Source organism: Tenebrio molitor, chromosome 2, assembly GCF_963966145.1.
Source record: "Tenebrio molitor chromosome 2, icTenMoli1.1, whole genome shotgun sequence".
In the NCBI taxonomy this organism is placed as follows: Eukaryota; Metazoa; Arthropoda; class Insecta; order Coleoptera; family Tenebrionidae; genus Tenebrio; species Tenebrio molitor.
Genome location: NC_091047.1, coordinates 22,400,259 through 22,420,724, shown reverse-complemented (window position 1 = coordinate 22,420,724; position 20,466 = coordinate 22,400,259). Strand labels below are relative to the sequence as shown.

At 39.3% G+C, this 20,466-nt stretch overlaps 1 protein-coding gene across 4 annotated transcripts in view; it reads left to right on the top strand.

Moving 5' to 3' along the window:
• The window catches only part of LOC138124951 (protein prickle-like), a 201,150-nt gene extending 181,148 nt beyond the window's left edge, over positions 1-20,002 (top strand). For all 4 annotated transcript variants that reach the window (XM_069040151.1, XM_069040149.1, XM_069040150.1 and 1 more), the window contains 3 exons: positions 7,010-7,252; positions 16,071-16,274; positions 18,152-20,002. In XM_069040151.1, the coding sequence (XP_068896252.1) occupies positions 7,010-7,252; positions 16,071-16,274; positions 18,152-19,651 (1,947 nt within the window). In that variant the 3' untranslated portion in view covers positions 19,652-20,002. The remainder of the gene's footprint in view (positions 1-7,009; positions 7,253-16,070; positions 16,275-18,151) is intronic.
• The last annotated feature ends 464 nt before the right edge of the window (positions 20,003-20,466 follow it).

The following is a 20,466-nucleotide window of genomic DNA, read 5'->3' as shown; positions in this document are numbered from 1 at the left end:
AAAAATGTGTAGTCAAGTGACCTGGTGCTTACTTTTGTTTGCGTTAACGTATGGCGTAGCTTCATCAGCTGTCAGACCATTGAATTAGTTCCTTTTTGAACCAACCAACCAGAGTTTTCCTGGTTTTCGTAGGCTACATGATGGTTTTTCACTTTCAATTCATTACTTAATTCACAATAAAATGATGGTCAAAGTAAGGTTATGTAGCGCTGAAGGAAACGTCAAGGCACGCCGGCTAAAATGCTACTTACGTTTGTAAAGGAGAGATAAAACCACGGCCTGCTTGACCGCACATTTTTTGAACGCTTGTTAGTTAACGTATATGTAATTTTTGTTGTCTCTTTCTAGTCCTAAGGCGTCAGTTGATTTGTTTGTTACCCCTACTTAAATGTTTCTAATTTTTGTTATATTGTTGTTTATTTGATATATTTTTTATCAGTTCTGATCTTTGTTGTAGATTCAAATACATTAACCATAGAAACATGAATTCATATATCCATCTAATTATCATTTTTCTGCGTGTATTCTCAAGGCTTGTGACCTGATCGTTGGACTTAATTTAAGAAAACTGTTAGAAATAGTTTTTTTTTAGCTTGGGGCCCATTTCGCTCTTTATTAGCCTCATGTGTCTCAAACTGATTATCTGCGCACGGCTTTCGTTGACAGCGCAATTAATCAAGAGATTGAGCTAATCGCCGTCAGAGAGCGCTTAATTGTGAGGCCTGGCGGACCACCATGCTTGTCACCATTCAAATCGTTAAATCCCTAATTACCAAGCGTGACAAAATCTCATCCGAGGCGGTACCGTCGTTCAGCGAAACCGGCGGAATCCTCTTCAGGAAGCCCTTTCGTTCGTCGTGACGTAAAGAGATTGCGCGATCCATCCGGAATCAGAAGCGCTGGCCACAAATCGTGCTTCCATTTAATGTAAATGCATATTATAACAATTATTTGAACCGTAATAAGAAACAGCGATGTAAATTGGAATCGTGAGGGCAAGACTTAAAAATCGCACTGGGAGTCAGTGTGGTCCGTCGATATCACTAGGAAGCTCTCGGTATGCTCTTATTCAAATTAGGCTCTGATCAAACATCGCTGAATTAGCATACAGTTTGTATCTTGGTTGTTAAACAGAAAATGGCCGATAGGTACAAGCCATCTAATTTAATTTAATTCGCAGATCTCGCTGTTATCCATCATTAAAATTGCTCGTGTTCCTTGACCATTAAGCCGACTTCGCGACTAATTCGCTCTAATGGTAAGTTACTTGCGCGTGACGTCACCACCGGAGGAATATTCGAACTGCACTTTCGCCGAAGATAAATTGAGCCACTGCGGTGCTGCTACCGTATAACGGGAGCTTCGAGCTTATGTTAAATTAACACCGAGTATCACTTTCATTAAAAGATTGCTGGTACTTACATTTTCACTTTTATTGCCGGTACTTGTGTTTTCTCTTTTTTGAAAGTATCCCACAAGAGACAAGATAAATGTCATATTATCACATTTGAAACAAAATAGACTTTAACATAAATATGAATGACATTTGATAGAACAAAGTTACTTTTTGTTTATTTCTGCTTGGTATGTCTTTCTTTTGCTTTAGGTCATTACCCAAATCACACTAGTTAGGTGTCGATACTTGTTAAAACTTCCATATTTTCTTTTTCTCCCAAAATTCTAGAAGCTATTCTTTTTTAATTCTCACATAAAATCTCAATATTCCCCTCCAGCCACCATGAGGTTTTACAATTGAAAAGTGCGCTCCATATAAATGAGTCCATATAAGATGTTTGATTTTCTCATGGGCTATCAGTCATATCTGCACAAACGACGAATATCGGTCTCAAGTAGGCGCTACAAACCGACCGGAAAACATCGTCATTCGTTATGTTAGTGTCGTCTCTCTCTCGTCTATTTGGATGTAAAGTAGTCGACTTTTTCAGTTTTCATTTACAGATTTTTCACTGGTTTATTACTCCGCTTTCGCGCAGATATTTCCAAGGTCACAGCCCATGAGAGAATCCAATAACCTCTAACGACGTAGATGATCTCCGGAAACGATGTCCTGTACATTATTTGGGAGTTTGTAATTTAAAAAATGAAACAATATTCTCTCAAACATCTTCCCAAACTTTTAAATTTTATTCCAAATACCTATTGAGAAAATTAATATTTGTTACAAGATTTTTTAATTTAATTCCTGACATTACTTAAATAATAATAATTGAGTCACAATAATTGTCAATTAGTTCGTCATTGGCATCATTTTCTAAAAAAACCTAATTACCTCATAATGACAAATTAATTCGAGAACTTAATTGCACTTAAACGTTTACTGATTCATAAAAAAATTCATTCAATGTTGTGCACCAGTAAAACCGCTCTCGTTGCCCAACCATTAAGTCGGCTTCACACTAATTCACCTAATGACATATCCCATTGCCTCAGAAAAACACGAGACGTCACTTTCACCACGAATAAATATTAAGCCATCGTTTTCGCGCCGCCGCTCTCGAAACCATAAATTTACACTAAACCAACACAAAGAAGCAACTTTCATTACGCTAATGTAACTATGATAGAGAACCGACTGATCGGTGGCTGTTAATGACCAATAATTCACCTGTTTACACGTTACGATTACGTTTACCACGAACAAGATGCTCGTGATAGCGGTTCGATAATTTATTGTTTTGTCCTTAATGTGATTACATTTGGCTGTCATGTTGCCTCGCTAGTGATGTAATTTTTATTCAGCAAAACCACGTACTGTGAAGAATCACGCTCAAGATGATCAAATCAACCAACATATTATTATGTATTTTCATTCGCTCTTTTTCGACACTACTTGTAGAGGACCTCTCTGAGGAAACAATTGCTCGTGGCTCTTCGGGACCAATTCTGCAATACATCATTGTTGCCATGTATTGGATGGCAGTCATTAGATCGACTATAATTATTGAACATTTTGATAGTGCCGTTTCATGTTGTTTATCGTTTTCAGCGTTGGCTCAGTGGCGATGACTAGTTGGTAATTATTGAAATTTGCATTATCAAGGAATAATGAATTATGGAAATGCTGCAGTGGTTCCACAGTCGTAAATCTATTTGATGGTCTCAGCGGCATTACTGTACGATTAGTCTCTCCACAAAAAAATTGTCTAGCTTTTTAATATTTTTACGGTCAAAAACAGCACTGCTCACTAAACCCGCGCCTCCACCACATCTACACCAAGAAAGAATCTTTGAAAAAATTGGAAAAACATTGACCAGCAGATTTTTTTCTCTACAGAAAAGGCTCCGATTAGGAACCTTGGGGTACACCCCATCTACAAGACGTATCTCTACTAGACAAACTAGTTTGAAGACCACACAAATCAAACCGCACAAGATATTTATCCCTTTACTGTACCCGGAAATTATCACCATATGGGAGATTTAGATATTAAATTTTTTTGCCAACCATGACGCCGAGAAAATTTAATAATTGCTCATTTCTCGGAAAATACTCCAGATAGATCGCTTCCAGTAAGGTGACGTGGCAAATTTTTTGCCTAGATCTAACAGAAATCTGCCCAGGTACGTTCCTGATGTATAGTTTTTTTCATTACGTGAAGGTTATTAAGTATTACCTTGCCAACACGCTCTTGTGCATGTGCACTCCTTGGGCATTCGAATGGAAAATTGCAGGCAAGTCGTTCCGACCGATCCGTCTAACTTACGTAGATTCTTAGTTACCGCTGTGGCTGCGTCTGCGTCTCGGTTCTGGTCGATTTGCGTTGGTATAAACAAGCGATTCGTTACCGCAACAGTAAGAGTGACGTACGTGTTTGAAAAAGTCCGTAAGCGTGTATAGCGTTGCTGCTTAGGCAACGTTGATGAATGGCGGCAATTTACTAGAGATTTTCCACCTCTGACAATTATTTATACGGTGAAGGGTCACAGTATGCGGAGGAATGTACCTGGACTAGTTTCAGCTGATATTAATTTTTTTGAGCCTCCCGCTGCACAATACAAGGTACAAATGTGCCAAGTCAACAAACAAGACGCCTTAACGAAGGAGTGACGCAACAGACGCCGACTCCATTGTCCTGAAAAGCAACACAAATTCAATTAGCCCGGCCTGTTTCCACGGATTTCACGAAACTAATTTGTTTCGATACTCGCCTGAATAAGGACAATTATGATTGTATTTCAGTCCGGTTTCATTACGTTTGCGCTATGTTGGCGGTACGCGTGCTGAACGCAAACGACCCTAGAATAGCCGACATTCGCTCATAACTGCCCTCCAGTGGCCATAACCATAAACGCCGGAATAAAAGCTCCGGACTATCCTTTTATTCCATTATCGCAGGAGTCGGCCTTAACTTTGGGAAATATTGACAGTTATCTTTCGGTGTCGAAGCTCGGGCGAGTCCTGCGTTGCGTTGCAGCCTTTCTGCTGGGACATTTGATAAAAACTGATTTATGGAGTCGTAAAGGACGATTCCCCGAATATGACCTCGACACAGGATTCGTGCGGGGCTTTTTTTATTGCTTCTATTTCGTTTTAATTAAATTCTTCTGCAGGTTGCTTTATCAAGCTGCAGGCATTAAAAAGCTCTAAATACAGCGGGGTAGATTATTTTTATAACGTTCGGCTTTTATTATTTACTGTTATCAGAGATAATACATTCTCGCTCGTAATTTAACGATGGAATAACGAATGTAAGGAGAGTCATTAGTGCGAGATCGTGGTTCTCCAATAAGAATTGTTACGAGGAAGCTTGTGCCTTAATTGAGTTGAATAATTACTGGTCGATGCAGAAAATACGACCTTTAACCTCCACGAGCAAGCAAATATGTACGTCGTCACTGTTTTTGTGTTTCTACTAATTTTGATTTCTTTCAAAAATAACTTTTAGGGAGCAAGAAGCTGCTCTTAAAGGAAATGTTTCAAAATTTTAGCAATTGCTCCAACATAGCTTTCGAAACAGTAAAAGCACAAAGAAGGAAGATACATTCTTTCGTGGTTGCTGAATGGCTCTTCAAATTATGATGCAATTGTCTGCAATATTCTTTGTTCGGCCATTCAAAATCAGTGAAGCAAGAACTCTTAATTCTAGAAATGTGGAATCTTACCTAAGTACTGTCTTTGACGAGGAATCGGTAAACATTTGTAATGGATATGGCTAGATTTGAAGCTGTTAAAAATGTTAAGTGCACCTTGTTAACAAGTTAAGGATCTAATCATTCCCAACGGAATTCGCATATCGAAGTAGTAATAAAGCCTTTACCTTAACTACAATTTGAAATTAACATCCTGCGCTAATAATAAATAGCGGAATCGAACAAACCCACTGGAAGACTCCGCGGAGTAGTAATAGCCCATAAATTACCATTGTCGGATGATATGGTAATAGCGCTCAACTTCCTCAACAAAAAAGTTTCAAGGAAAGAACTAACCATGCACTTAATATATTGCACCTCGGATGCAATTCCATGACGGATTAATTGCTACATTACATTTGAACTTTAATTGCGCCGCTTTTAAATCGTACCAAAGCTCAAAACGGAGCTTTCGAACGTAAATTATTGCTTGTCATACCATCTACGGGGCTTTTGCCTAGTTCGTACCATCCCAGTGCAAACTCGGCTGGAATTTCAAATCCGACTGGAACATCTCAGTTTCATTATGTATTTTCCATTTCAATAGACTAACGAGGTTTGCTTGGTCCTGTTATGGGTCCACTGGCAAGCTGGAAGTTCCTTTCGTGCATAAAAGTCACAAACTTAGAGCTTTCAATAATGGCGTATAACCATAAGATATTATGAGCGTAAGGTTATCTGGACCAACATCCTGGAACCGTTGTTCTACAGGGTAAATACATAAGTTTTCACTAGGAGTCCTTTGAAACATTTAGGAAATATGTGGTGTCATTGAAATCATGAAAACATCACCGGTTTTTGAAATAAATGGAATTTCATATTAAAGTGCAAAATTTTGGTATGATTTATTATTAAATTCTTCCGCAGAAGAGGTTGACATGGATTATTTATGATTGTGGTACACTTTAGGGAGTTAAGAATTACTAGAAAAGTTCTCAACAGATGTTTGTTGGTTGTTTACCAACAATGAGGTATTTATTTATGACACTGTACATAGTTGTAAATCTTGGTCATTTTTGGGTGTTAATGTTAAAATTGGAATCATTCAAAAACTAATAATTTTCTTTTGATGCGAATTTCATAAATGTCCTCTTTGAATTAATTGTGAATTATGAGCGTGTACGAAAAAAAAAATGTTTTTGCTCAAAATCGATTTTTTAAATTTTATTGCTCTGAATGAGGTGATAAGGGAAAATTTGAAGCGTTATATCAAGGGAATAAAGTTTCGTAATTTTTACTAATTTTTTAATAGGATTTATCGTGCGGGCGGTAAAACTTGACTCACCCTGTAGAATCTAAAAACGTAAAAGCTATCAGGGAATAAAGTATAGACAGTTTTTTCCAGTCTTGAGTAATTGAAAATAACATTTAAAAAAATTGTTATGGTGATGTCATTCCCGGAGGACGCTGTAGGGATAATTTTACCCCGAACAGCTAACGTCCCACGTTCCAGTAAAGCTACTGAATTCACTTCAGCCAAAACACAACAATCAAGCTGAAGTGTAAACGCGCATAAGGTAATTCCACGAAGCCGTTTACATTGTAAAAGCGAAACGAGTCCAACCCCCGTCTTTTTTACGAGCCACCAGAGTGCCCTAATTTTCATGGGACCAGCGGTCCGCCTCCACCCACCGCACCTGTTGGGTGCAGCGGCCCATCCACTTCACCATCTTTTTCCCTTTTCGTCCGGACTCGACTCCTGCGTTCGCCCGACCACTTCTACCTGTTGCTTCTTCGACCCACACCTGGGGACACTCTTGACAGGTGGCAACTAGTGCCGCCGCGCCGTTTTCGTCATTGTTCAACACTTTCGACGAGTGCTCGATCGGTGTTTGATGAGTATGCTTTTTTATTTCAGGTGCACTTATACTTCAGCGCCTTGCCCGAAGACAAAGTGCCATACGTCAACTCCGTGGGGGAGAGGTACAGGGTGAGGCAACTTCTGCAGCAGTTGCCGCCCCACGACAACGAAGTGCGCTACTGCCATGCCCTCAGCGACGAGGAGAGGAAGGAGTTGAGGCTGTTCTCGGCGCAGAGGAAGCGGGAGGCGCTGGGCAGGGGGGCTGTCAGGCAGCTGCCCGCCCCCATGCAGTGCGATGCTGTAAGTTTCTTGCTTCGAGGGAGGGTTTTTCTTTTAATTTGCTAGGATAATTAGGGATTTTAGGAATACACGAACAATTTATTAAAATGGTCTTAGTGAGGTCCGCCAGCAGAAAAGACTTTTCTTTTGTTTGGTGCAATTAGTGTGGCACTCACAATTAATAGAACGAAAGAAACATTAACCAACTTTGTCACCGCCTGAAGTGAGGGAGAGAAGATACAGTGCTAAACAAAAAAATATAATAATACAAGATGATTTACGAGTAATAATGAGTCCGACGGAAAATGCAACCCACAATACATTTGCAAAGCAAACCTGGATATGGACGCGGTTATCCAGCTTTACGTTGCAGATGTATTGTGGGTTGCATTTTCAATTCCGTTGGGCTCATTATTACTCGTGAATCATCTTGTATAGATAAACAAATGAGGATAAGTAATACAGGGTGTAACAGAAATAAGTACATTAATTTTAACCAGTAACAGAACTCGTCATGATGAACAATTTTTCTATGTACCATTTTTTCCAAATCGGCAATTTTGTTTAGCAGTTTTCTCCCCATAAATTAACGAGGCGTTTGTGTAAACCTTCTAAGCACAGGTTCTAATAATGGGCAGTATTTTGATTTCGTAAATATGCTTAGAAACGGTCGTCAGATTTATAGTCACTTCTGGTCTCCAGTGGCGGGTAGCGAAATTTTTGGAAAATTTTAAACAATTTTAACTCATTAACGAGAACGTTTATGAAAAAAAAATATTTAGAAAAGTTGTTACTCTTGATGAGTTTTATTACCAGTTAAAATTAATGTACTTATTTCTGTTACACGCTGTATATTTATGTAAATAGTACTAAATGAAATAAATAAATAAAAATATCATAATAATGTAGGAAAACAACACTTGATAGAAATATGACTAATGATAAAAATCCGGTCTAGATGCCGTGCCCTCCATTTCAAGAACTGAAGAAATTTAAAACTTTATCATCTTTTACACCTATCATCTTTTACACCTATTTATTTATCTCCATACAGTTTTTACATCTTGCTAAAGTTAAATATGCTTAATAACTAGAAACTTCTTCTGTCTTTTTTCATATTCAATTTTACCAAAAATTACCTTTTCCTTTTTTTAATATTTAATGTAATGTAAGTACATAGATGAGTATACCTACTGTTTTTTGAATTTCATTTTTGCTCGGTCTCTAAAAATAAAAAACCACTGCGGAGCAAATTCATCATGTTTTCAAATGGTTTATCTTTTGATAACCCTTGCCATGTTCCCTTTGCAAATCAAATTGACTTTGTTTTTCAAAAAATCGAGGTTTAGGGTCACACAACACGCCTGTTTCATTTTCTTTGGGTCATCCTGTCCGTACCTCCAGCAACATGTTTTTTTCTTCTTTAATCTATGATTTTCATTTACAAAAGCGCTCTGAAATTATCCTTTTTACAAGCTATTATTAAACGCGAAGTTAATATAATCTTCCACTCTAATAAGTTCATTAAGTCTAATTACTGGTTCTTAGTTATTTGTTCATTGTTGGAGGCGAATTAGCAAAGGTAATAATTGGTACTTACAAAGTGAAGCAAAAATAATAATTGTTAGTTACCAAATTGAAGGATGAGATTTGATTAAGCACTCATGGGAAGACGGGAAATTCTTACTACCAAAATTATAACAATAAAAGAGCAAAGAGCAAAATTGAGATCTTCAAAGAGTTGTTTTGTTGATTCCGAAATTGTCGTTGAAACAGAATACTGAAATATGTAATTTGCACAGACCACAGATCCTTTAGTGCAATAAATCTGTACCAAGTAAATTTGTTGCAATGTGCATTATTATAAAAATTAAATTTTACTATTTCTAGAACAATGGAACTGATTTAAACCAGTCATAAAAATTAAATTGAAATAACCCAAATACAATTACAATTACAAGCAACAACCAATAAACATTTTCACTGGATCTGTAACGTCATAATATACAGGACATTTCACGACCCTGACGGAATTGAAAATGCAACCCACATTACATTTGCAAAGCAAACTTGGATATTCTCCGCGTCCAAATACAGATTTGCTTTGCAAATGTATTGTGGGTTGCATTATCAATTCCGTCGGGCTCATTATCACTCGTGAAGTGATATAATACCCTGTACGTTTGATTTTCGCAACGTTGAAGCTTAATGAATTTTGACATACAATAATATTTACATCAAATAGGCGAAAACCTTATATTAATTATTTTTCAAGCAACAACAGATTTAAATTTTTTGCTTCACACAAATTATTTGAGCGTGTAAAACCAGCACAAAATGTCGCAGACACCAGTTCGCAGTCATCAATGTTGCAAGAGGCACCTGTTGCTCCCATTGTTGTAAATTCACTGCACAACAGTAACACGCAATTCGAAGACCGCACCCTACACCCCAACGATGTTATTATTGACAGTTTAATGTACGAATGTAGTGACGTAGGTTGTTTAAAGTCATTTTGAAATTACGACCCGTGTGAAATACGCCAGCACTACATACTGCTCCGTTCCATATTTTTAAAGAAATTTGATCACTCCGACGCCCACCAAAGCCCATCATTTATCATTATTCCGCCATTGAACGATTTTCAAACATGAATTGACCCAATTCCCAGTGGAAAGCGGGTCGACGGTGATAAATTAACTTTCCCTGCATCCTTCATTTTGCGTTTTAGTCTTCAAACGATGACAACTGGCTCGCGTTGATTGCTTTAGATTTATGTGTTATCCTTCGTGTGGAATTCGTATCTGCAGCTTTTCCTTCGCCGCAATGGTCGGCGTTTAATCAGCACCGGCTCTTGTGCTCTTCATCTGCCAATTTGGGTAAATACCCGGCAGGAGGTAATCGCCCGGTCGAAGGGTTCAGCCGAAGAAATAAATTCCGATCGCAAAAACAGGTTAATCATCATCTAGTTTAAGGCAAGGAGCACGTTAAAGGCCCCATTACTCCTAAATACCACCACGGGGCGAAGCTCCAGACCGTCGAAGTAATTTGACGTGGCCGGTAACTCCTGATTGACGCGATTAATTAAACTTATACTAATTACGCGGTTGGTGGCTCCGGGGGAGCGGGCGTCATAAAACAGTTTATGGCCCCCACTGAAGAAGCTGATATCGAGAAAAGTAAATCGCGGAGGGGGGAACCCCGCACTCCGGGATAAAACTTCTCGAATGGAGCCAACAGTATTGTTAGGGGGTCATTAAGGATAAACGATTATTTTATGAAATATTTTATTTTTAATTTGTTGCGTGGGGCTGGATGCAATTCCGAAGCAATCCCTCAGGTGTCGTTTCGCCGGAATTGGTGCGGCTTTAATTAAGTTTTTCCGGTGGCGTTTCGTTTGGTTCTCGAGAGGTCGAGATGCACGTCTGGATGTCAGAACGAATGACCTCTTCGTTTTTATGAGCGTCTTCATTGCGAGCAGCAATTATAAAAATGCTAATTTTGGATTTTTTAATTTGGGCGATAATGGACGCTGCCCCCGGCGGTGTGCTCCGGAACTAATTGTTTTGTGCCAAATTGCCATATTTTTATTACGCAAGTTATGGCAGAAACAAAATACGCGGCAATGCATCCACATCTGCTTTTTACTTTTGTAACAATAACAAATATTTTTTCCTTACTTAATTTTCTTTTTACAATAAGTTGCGAGTGTCTCATATTATTAAATTTACATCAAGGAAAAGAAACGTTAGATGTAGTTATATCAGATAATTTCTCCACTTCCGAAACATGAATGGAGGAATTGCAAGTAGCAACGTTAAGTCCCATCATGATTATGGCAAATTAAAATAAAATCTCTATAATGTCGCGTTTTCATCCTGTACGTCCCCCATTTGATCATCGCCATCGTTGCTTTCGGGTTGGAAAATAGTATATAATGAACGGACAATGATGGCTATTACTCGTGAGGATGATTTTGTTTCACGAGGCGCAGGCGAGTGACTTAATTCATCTGAGCGAGCAATAGCCATTATCCGCGAGTACAATACTGTATTTTTTCTAGGATTATGAAGAGAAATTGATAAATAAGTTTCATTATTAGACAAACTGAAACTGACGTTTTAAAATTATTACTCTGTATACTTAATACCATTGCATTAAAATTTGCGATTGGACTTTACAAACTAGTTGCTTGCAGTGAGCTTTGATTCTTCAACAGACCGTGGGTAATAAATTCTGTTATCCACCAATGAAAAACACTTTAATAATTACAGTATTATCCAATAGGAGTTGAAAAATACACTTTACTTGTGTATCTTAATTTAGAGAACCTATTCAGCCCATTACAGTACTATTGTACGTTACAATTACGTAAGATAAAGATGAAACTGTTTTTCAGAATTCAGACTTTCCTCCGCGAAAACGGATTGCCTAATGTAGCACGAAAGAAAATCGCTTACAAATATTTTTTGATTAAATTAAATTACCACTTTACATAAGTAATGAAAATCTCTTGGACATTCTCTCCAAATATCTGCTCTCTGCGAATGTCGTCACCCACCCCTAATCTCGTACAATAATTTTAATGGCCCAGCTTTGCTCATCGGGCGAAACTTTTAAACGGTCCCTTCGATGAAAGGGAAGTAATATTTTAAAGTGCCGCCGCATTCGTTTGACGGATTCAGCTGCATTAAAGTCCTTATTAGTCCTCATCTAGACACTTTGGGGCTAATGTACTAGTCATAATGGCCGAGATATCCTCGGAGACCGTTCAATTCGGCTCATTAATTCCAGAAAACTTCGCCACTTTAAATAACTCGAAAGAATCATCATCAGGACCACTTAGCTCATCTCGGGAGGAAACGGAAATTCCTGGGCCGTGATCTTGCAAGTGTTTCCATCTAATGCGGTTTCGATTTTTTCCGATGGACGTCATTAAAAGATGAGGATGGCATGCACGATGCATGTTGATCGTGTGCAGTTTCTTGGGAAGAGGCGGCTGTCGGGCGGACGCCCTTCGCCTTTATTTATTACCCCTAATGTGTAACCATTAGCTCCCATATTTGCATTAATGTACATCTGACGGCTGTTAGCCGCTATTATGTGTTAATTTTTATCGATTCGGGCTAATTAGTGGGGCTTTTCGGTCTTTATAAGGACGTGAAATTGATGTGCAGTTAATTGGTTTTCTGGTGGTGGTGGTAGTGGTTTTGCTCCTCTTCCACAAGTCAGTTGCACTAAACTTTTTGCAAACTAATACATCAATAATTAATTGCGTGCATCTGTACGATTAAATAAGTGTTCGGTATTTTGACAGCTGCAATTTGGTTTTGATAGGTGCTTTCGTTAATTTTCTGTTCATTTCTAAATTGGACAGTGCAAAATGAAAATTAATTTAACGAAAGAAAATTTCAAAATTGCTATGTATTATGATATTAAAAGTTCTTTCACTCTTGAAAAGCACGTCGAAAGACTTCGCTCTGATTCGGATGAAGAAGCATCTTCTCGAGAATCTGTTTACACCCGGTACAATGAATTCAAATCTAAATTTCGCTTAGCAATGATGAAGAAAACATAGCTTCAGTTCGAAACATGATTGACGATGACGGTCGTATTGCTTAGCTGTTCAAATGGGAAGGCGTTGGAAACCGTCAGTTGTTTTGCTTTTTTAAAGTGTGGATTGACAGTTGTAAGTTGAGCATGTTGACAACTTGACAGCTAACCTAAAATTTATAAACAAAAAACCTTTTTTGTTCGACACTGTCAGAATTTGAGAATTTTCTCCTATGTGAACGGATTTTGATAAATGTCACTACTTGTCAAAACGAAACGTCAAGCTAATTTTAAAGATTTTAAGCGATTTGGAGCCTTTAAGGGGCTCGTCGAACAAAAAAACGTTGTATTCAACTCGTTCGTGTGTCAATTGGGCTTTTTTGGCACTCGTGGGCTTTTTACACATGATTTCGTTAAATAATAATATATTAAAAGACAAGTTTCATAAGACCAGTCTTGAAGCAGGAATTCAAAATTGGCCCACTCGTGCCAAAAAAAAACAATTTACACAAGAACTCGTCAAATAAACTACTATTGTATTTTTCTTCTTTCTTTGCAATGTTTTACATTAAAAATGGAGTAACTAGCGGTTCCTATACTCGAAGCAAATATCTAAGGGTATTTTCTATGAGGTCAATGACCAAAGTATCAATGACATAAACAAATGTCATTGATGTCAAACAGCGGGAAATTCAAACTTCACGCTGTTCCAAATGGTTTACTTTTTTCAACACCTTCCCAGCCCAAGTTTTCAATTGAACGCATGTTAAAATTATTAAAAGCATTTTAAGCAGTGGTATGACCGCCATTAACGCCATGTTACTACACCATTACTTAGGTGCCAGTGAAATTCGTTGTCCTTGGGTTCCTGACCAACTCTCAAAAATGTCTACAAAAATAAAAATGTTTCTTTAAATTTACAATCTGTTTTATTAGATTGCAAAAATTTTCGGTTCAACCAACGTATAACTTATGGTATATTGCTGCAGTAAGATTTTTCTTAAATTTAACCACCTCGCCTTTACTGATTTACCATTATTATAATGGCGAACACCCACTTACCGTTTAAATCCTGCTGTAAGTTATGTGTCTTGACGCTTTACGTCTTCTCGCATTCGTTTACAATCAAGACGGTTTAAATTATATTGTATTCTCACACATGTCACACTTTATCCATATTTCTACGTTTCAAAAAAATCCATACTCGATGTAAGAAATGTGCAGGAACATAAAAAATGCAACATTCTTAAATATCAACAGGTACAAGTTAAAACAGATTATTTATTATTTATTCACATCGTTACATTTATTTTTAGCAAAGTTCTTTGCATTTGTTGATATTTACAGTGTCTGCTTCGTATCACGTCCTGTTGTCACATGATAACACGATAACAAAAATTTACGTTACAATATTTTCGGAGATAATATCCGCCAGTTTCGACTCATGAATGAAGTAACACAGACAATAATGAAACCGGTATTACGATCTTTCGTTGGCTTATATGGACGGATGTGCAATTATGCAAATTTCAATGGAAAAAAATGTAATTCTCGTTTCCGTATAGGCCAATACAGGTCCGTTAATGAACTTTTTAAACTGGAAACGTGGTTATATTTTACATTCAACAACTACACCTACATGCAGTCACTATTCGTGATTAAATTTCAGCAAAGTATCGTTTTGAAGTGAGAATTGTTCGCGTTTTACTGAGAACATGTTCAATTACTAAAGTTCAAATTAAATAATGATTTTCGTATTTTGTGACGGTGCAAGGTCAGCACACTACATCAGTGTTTCCGGTTTTCTCAAAATAGCAGTGATCGGAATTTCCCCTGTTTACTCACACTGCACATCATTTCAAAATTCACTAGTGAAAGAATCTCACCCAAGAGTATTTTGAATTCTCTATTTTCTTGTACATTTCCTACATTTTCGTAGTCTAATGTTACTGTTTGTGACAACTCGGCTATCGCCTCGGTCAGACATCCCATGCCTAATACGGAAAAGCACTACATTTCCTAACTTATTGCACGAATAGCTATTTTGCGCCACGGATTTCACTTAAACATACAAAATTCTGTCGGTTGAATTTTAAACTTGTTGCCTGTTCATAACAGCACTGTGTATAATCCATAACAGGTCTGCTATCGTCTATAACAGTTCTGTTATTTTATTGTTTCCATAACAACCGACATGGATTCGGTAAACTAATCTTTCTGTGTCAGGCAAGAATCGAGTGAAAATAGGTTGGTAGCTCAAAAATTACTATTTTTCACATAGTGTTATCTCTACTTAACAACGTACTATTTGCACTGTGTATACCTGTCCCAATTCGATTTACTGTTTAACTAAATCCCTAACAATTTAATCGAGTTGTGAACAGTGTTTGACTTCTTCGAAATCTGCAAGTTCTAAACGCTGAGCTTTACAAGCTTCTAAGCTTCTGTCGCGATAATTTCATCAAATGCTCGTTTATCCTTTCAAGTTGTGAGTTTCGTTTAAAATTTAAAGTTTCAATGAGAGAATAGCATTGTATAGAGTCGAAGTAGCATTAATATTCCTAGTTCTAGAAGGCAAATAATCAGCCTGTCATTCCAGTCTATTGTTAAGTCGTGTAACGTTCTAACCCATTATGTGGTAATGGAAACAACAGTTTACGACCTCAGCCCAGTGCGTATATTTATTTAGATTTAGATTTGGGATCTGACGGGCCAAATGACAGCTTATAGCATAAGATATCTACAAGCACCATCACGTAAGATATTTTGCTTTATCCTGTTAGAAACTGGAATTAGCGGTGAGATTTAAAAAACAGCTTCACAATTAGTTTATTTCGAGATTAGTTTGAGTGATCTCTTTGATTCTTCCTGTTTGGACACCTGTCACAAACCTACCTGACTCCCTCATTCTCTGCCGGCACGTGTCTCGCCTAATTCCATCCAGTTTGGGGATTTCGTTGCGATTTAATTTCGTCGCCGGAGGTTGTCCGCCGCACGGGGGTTGGTGTATCGTATAAATATGGCAGTAATTCACGTCCGCCGCCGTCTCAGTCTCTCGCCCAGGGGCAGCGGCGTAAATCCCGCGTTCATCCTTGTTCGGCTCCTCATCCGGCGCCATTTGTTCCCGACAGATTTATTAGGAGCATGAATTGTCGCCGCCGGGGCCATGCGACAGACTCCTGCGGCACCGCCTCCGACTGATGCGGCGCTTTTTCCACCTAACCAAATCTATTAAGTCCGAGCCAGCCTCGTTGATCAAACGATGATGTTTTTTTTTCTGTTGCAGTGCGAAGAGATGTTGGCTACCGGGGATATTTGTGTGTTCGCGTCGAGGGCAGGCCCTAACACCTGCTGGCATCCCGCCTGCTTCGCGTGCAGCGTCTGCAGGGAGCTTCTCGTCGATCTGATATATTTCTACAAAGAAGGCCGCTTGTATTGCGGGAGACACCATGCAGAAACCATCAAACCGCGCTGTTCGGCCTGCGACGAGGTAATTATTTTATTCCCACGCAAATGTTGAGAACGGTTGTCAATGCGAGATAATGAGTGTCTGGGCAATTAGTGTTGGGTTTTCGTCTGGTGCTTGTGCTTTTGTTAACGGACGATTTCTTTGCACAATTGAAAGAGGACTGTGCTAGACACTCGGTCGCAAAACACAAAGAGTACACTTGAAGGTGGAATATTTTAGACAATGCGCAGAAAATAAATGATAAGATAAAAAACCAAAGAATCTTATCAAGATTAGAGGTTTTTTTTGGTGGAACAGTAAAGTGTTGTCAAGAGCACTCATCCAGGTTTGATTCAAGATATTCAGTTACTCTTTGAAATAGATACATATATGGTTCTAATCAATTAACAATAATAATATTGTATAACACAAATAAGTACTTTGCGGTAGATGGGTTGTAAAATATGAAGGAGAATGGAAGGAACATACTCCTACGAATAAATTGAACTTGACAGGTTGTCCCTTGCGGCACATTTTGAGATCTAACACTTCTTATTATAGAAAGGAACAACAAAAGGAAATGATTTTACTTCTTTGTTTAATAAGTCTAACAAAACGCCTCTAACTTCTCTGTCAGCGATGAAAAAGTAACAAGAGAATTGCTTTGTAGATGTTGATGAAAAAAATATTAATACAGTTTTGTACATGTTACCTACATTAAAATCGCAGATCCAAATCTATTTTAAAAAAAAGTGTGTGCTTAAGACCGCACGACAGAAGTGAAAACTTCTATGATGCTCGTTACTGATTTTAATATGTAGATACCTATTCTATAAAAAATATATCATTATGAATGACTTGAAGGAATAAGGAGCAAGGCATAAATAATTAATATTATTTAAATCCAATGCTGTTTTTAAATAAACATCAAAAATCTGTATTTTTCAATAGAAACTACAAATACGTCCGCTTTTAGAGGTACACTCTGGCAAAATTTGTGAGGTTAGGTTTGGATGTTTAGGTAAGTTTTATTTTCTTGACGATGATATTGAACACAACACAAGTTTTCATAGCAATACCAATACCCTGTATTATGATAATTTGTCCATTTTCCTCTTCACATTTTGCTACACAAATTTTTCCAATAGATGAATTGTTGAAGCCATATAATTGAGAATTACGTAGTTATTAAATCCTACATTCATCTGTAAACTTACAATATTTGTCGTGTCTTCATCGTTTATATTATATAAAACTATAGAGGATATTTCACGAGTGATAATGAGCCTGACGGAATAATAAAGTCAACCCACAATACATTTTCAAAAAAAGCCGGACATTTTAATTTCAGTAGCCAGCTTTTTTCGGAAATATAGTGTGGGTTGCATTTTAAGTTACGTCAGTATATTTATAAATTTTGTTTTTGGAGAATCAGCGAAATCCTCGAGATTGTCCTGCCTCGGCCGCAATTTTTCTCTCGGTACGCTAAAGAATGATTTCGCGGCCTTAATATACAAATAACTATAAAAATTACAATTTGTAAATAGAATAATAAAATTACAATAACTTCACAAATTAAAGAATCCGACAACTCTAGACCTATTCATGCTTATGTTTATAAAAAGAAAAGATCTGACGTATGTGGTACAAGACTCCAACAGCCGCGATCATGTCAAGAATGATTACCCGAATTACAAAAACCATCTTGATGGGTGGTCAGGAAATAACCGTTCTGGTGGGTCAAATTAGTGAATCATTTTAAAAACTTATAAAGACCATTTATCGTGATCCACGCAACAACCCGGTGGTGAAAAAAAGGAACGCACCGATGTAAAACATTTGTATTAACGACCATCACACGAGAACGCATGGTCTATAGATTTTTTTTCCATAAATTACATTTTTTTCTCCTATTCCAGATCATCCTCGCCGACGAATGCACGGAGGCCGAGGGTCGCGCCTGGCACATGAAGCACTTCGCCTGCTCCGAGTGCGAGCGGCAGCTCGGAGGCCAGCGTTACATAATGCGTGACGGCCGCCCCTACTGCCTCCACTGCTTCGACGCCATGTTCGCCGAGTACTGCGACTCCTGCGGCGAACCCATCGGCGTCGACCAGGGCCAGATGAGCCACGAAGGCCAACACTGGCACGCCACCGAACTGTGTTTCTGTTGCCATACTTGTCACACCTCCCTGTTGGGGCGGCCGTTCCTCCCCCGTCGCGGCGCCATCTACTGTTCAATCGCCTGCAGCAAGGGTGAACCCCCGACACCGTCGGACAGCTCCGGCCCCGGGACTCGCGTCCCGAGGCAGACGCGAAGTCGACCGCCGAGACCGCCGTCACCCAACGAATCCAGCACGCCGCCCCCGTCGCCCAGCCGCCGACACAACCCCTCCATATCGCCCACGATGTCGTCGCCCTCGTCTCCGCACGGAGTGCTCCACTCGGGGCACTACCAGATCACCAGTCTGTCGAGGTCGCCGCCGGTGAGGTCCCCGAAAATGGGGAGGAGGGCCTTGCAGAGGTCTCCCAAGCCCGACCGGTCCATCCCCGGCACTCCCACCCCATCGGACAACGGCAGCACGTTGCAAGTCATCACAGACGGCGAGGATTTGGCCTCGAGGGGGCTTCCGAGCGGAGCGCAGAGCCCCGGCGGGCGGGGTCTGGACCGGGTGCTCCTGGAGCGGAACCTGGAGCGGCTGCTGAACGAGCGCGGCGGCCAGATCCACTCCCCGGATTTGGAGAAGCTGTTGCACGCGCGCGATCGCAGCAGGGAGCCCCTCCACCTGGCCGACTTGAGTCTGGACGACTGGCACCCCAAAGCCATCAACGACAACCAAGCTGACAATAACACCAACGAAAAAGAGAACAATAACACTACCTCCGAACAAGCGCCCCCGCACGCGTCGTCCATGCCGGAGCTGGCCGCCCCCGGGTCGAGCGAGAGCACGGGCAACTCCACCACCCCCGGCTCGCCCAACAAGAGAGGGCGCGGCCTGCTCAGCGTCCGCTTCCAGGGCGACAACGAGGCGTTCGAAGCGGACGAAGCCGACAACGCCAGCATGGAGGCCTCGAGGAAGTTCCCCAGGAGTCGGAGTTACTCGGGCCGCTCCCGCCACGTGGACACTCTGGAGCGCAAGGCGAAGCCCAGGAAGACCATTTCGGAGTCGCAAATGGCCGGTACCAGTCGCCAGGAGCACGACGACGCCGAGAGTTACTGTTCGACGTGCTCGTCGAGCAGTTCCAGTGACGATCTGGACTACCAGTTGCCGCCAAGACGTGCCTACGGAGGCGTGAGAATCTCATATGTTCCTAACGATGCTCTTGCCTGTGCCAGAAGAAGACAAGCGACGAATCAAAAGTCCCCGAGTAAGAAGGGAGCTTTGGACGATAAAGACAAGAACTGTGTCATATCTTGATTGAATTTGAAACGTTGAGAGATGCCTTCCATTTTTTTATAATTGATTGCCAAAAATAAATGTAACGCATTATATTCAGGGTACGTAATCTTAGGTCTATAATGCCGAATTTGTAGAAATCTGCCTTGAAATCGTGCTTCTACATACTTTTTGTGTTCTTTCCCATATAATGTACAAATTTATAATGTATGTATACTTAAATTGTTTTATACCTTTTCTATCTACGAGTTTAGGTAGACTGTAGTTATGTACGATACAATATTTATTAAGATTTTTAATATAATCATTGTTTTTAATTGTGTATATTGTAAATAAAAAGATTTGGTTTTTAATAAATGTAATAAAATCCTAGTGAATCTTTCTTCACCACATTCAAGACCGAATTTATTGTCCTTTGATTTGTAACGGCCTATCCTTCCTTACATATATCGACTAACTACATGAAGACCATATGGGTGCGACAGCATCCATGTAATCACTTGCATTAATTCTAAACGTAGGACAAAAAAAAAATGTTTGACTGGTACAAATCGGTTCATTGGACCCTGTTATATATTTTCACCGTAGGAAATAGTCAGGCAACTGTTTAAACAATTTGTAAATATTTTAAAGTTTTAGAAATTCATTTTTTTGGGGCTTAATTCACCTCTACGTGACGATAACTACGCCAAAGAAAAAAAAATGATTATGAACTTTTTTTGCAGAACAAAAGAACAAGAAAATGGCAAGAACAGGCGTATTGTAACTACCTATTAGAATTAATTAGAAATTAGAAGGGAGAGATGTTTAAAAGCGCGCCGTGAAATACTCCAATT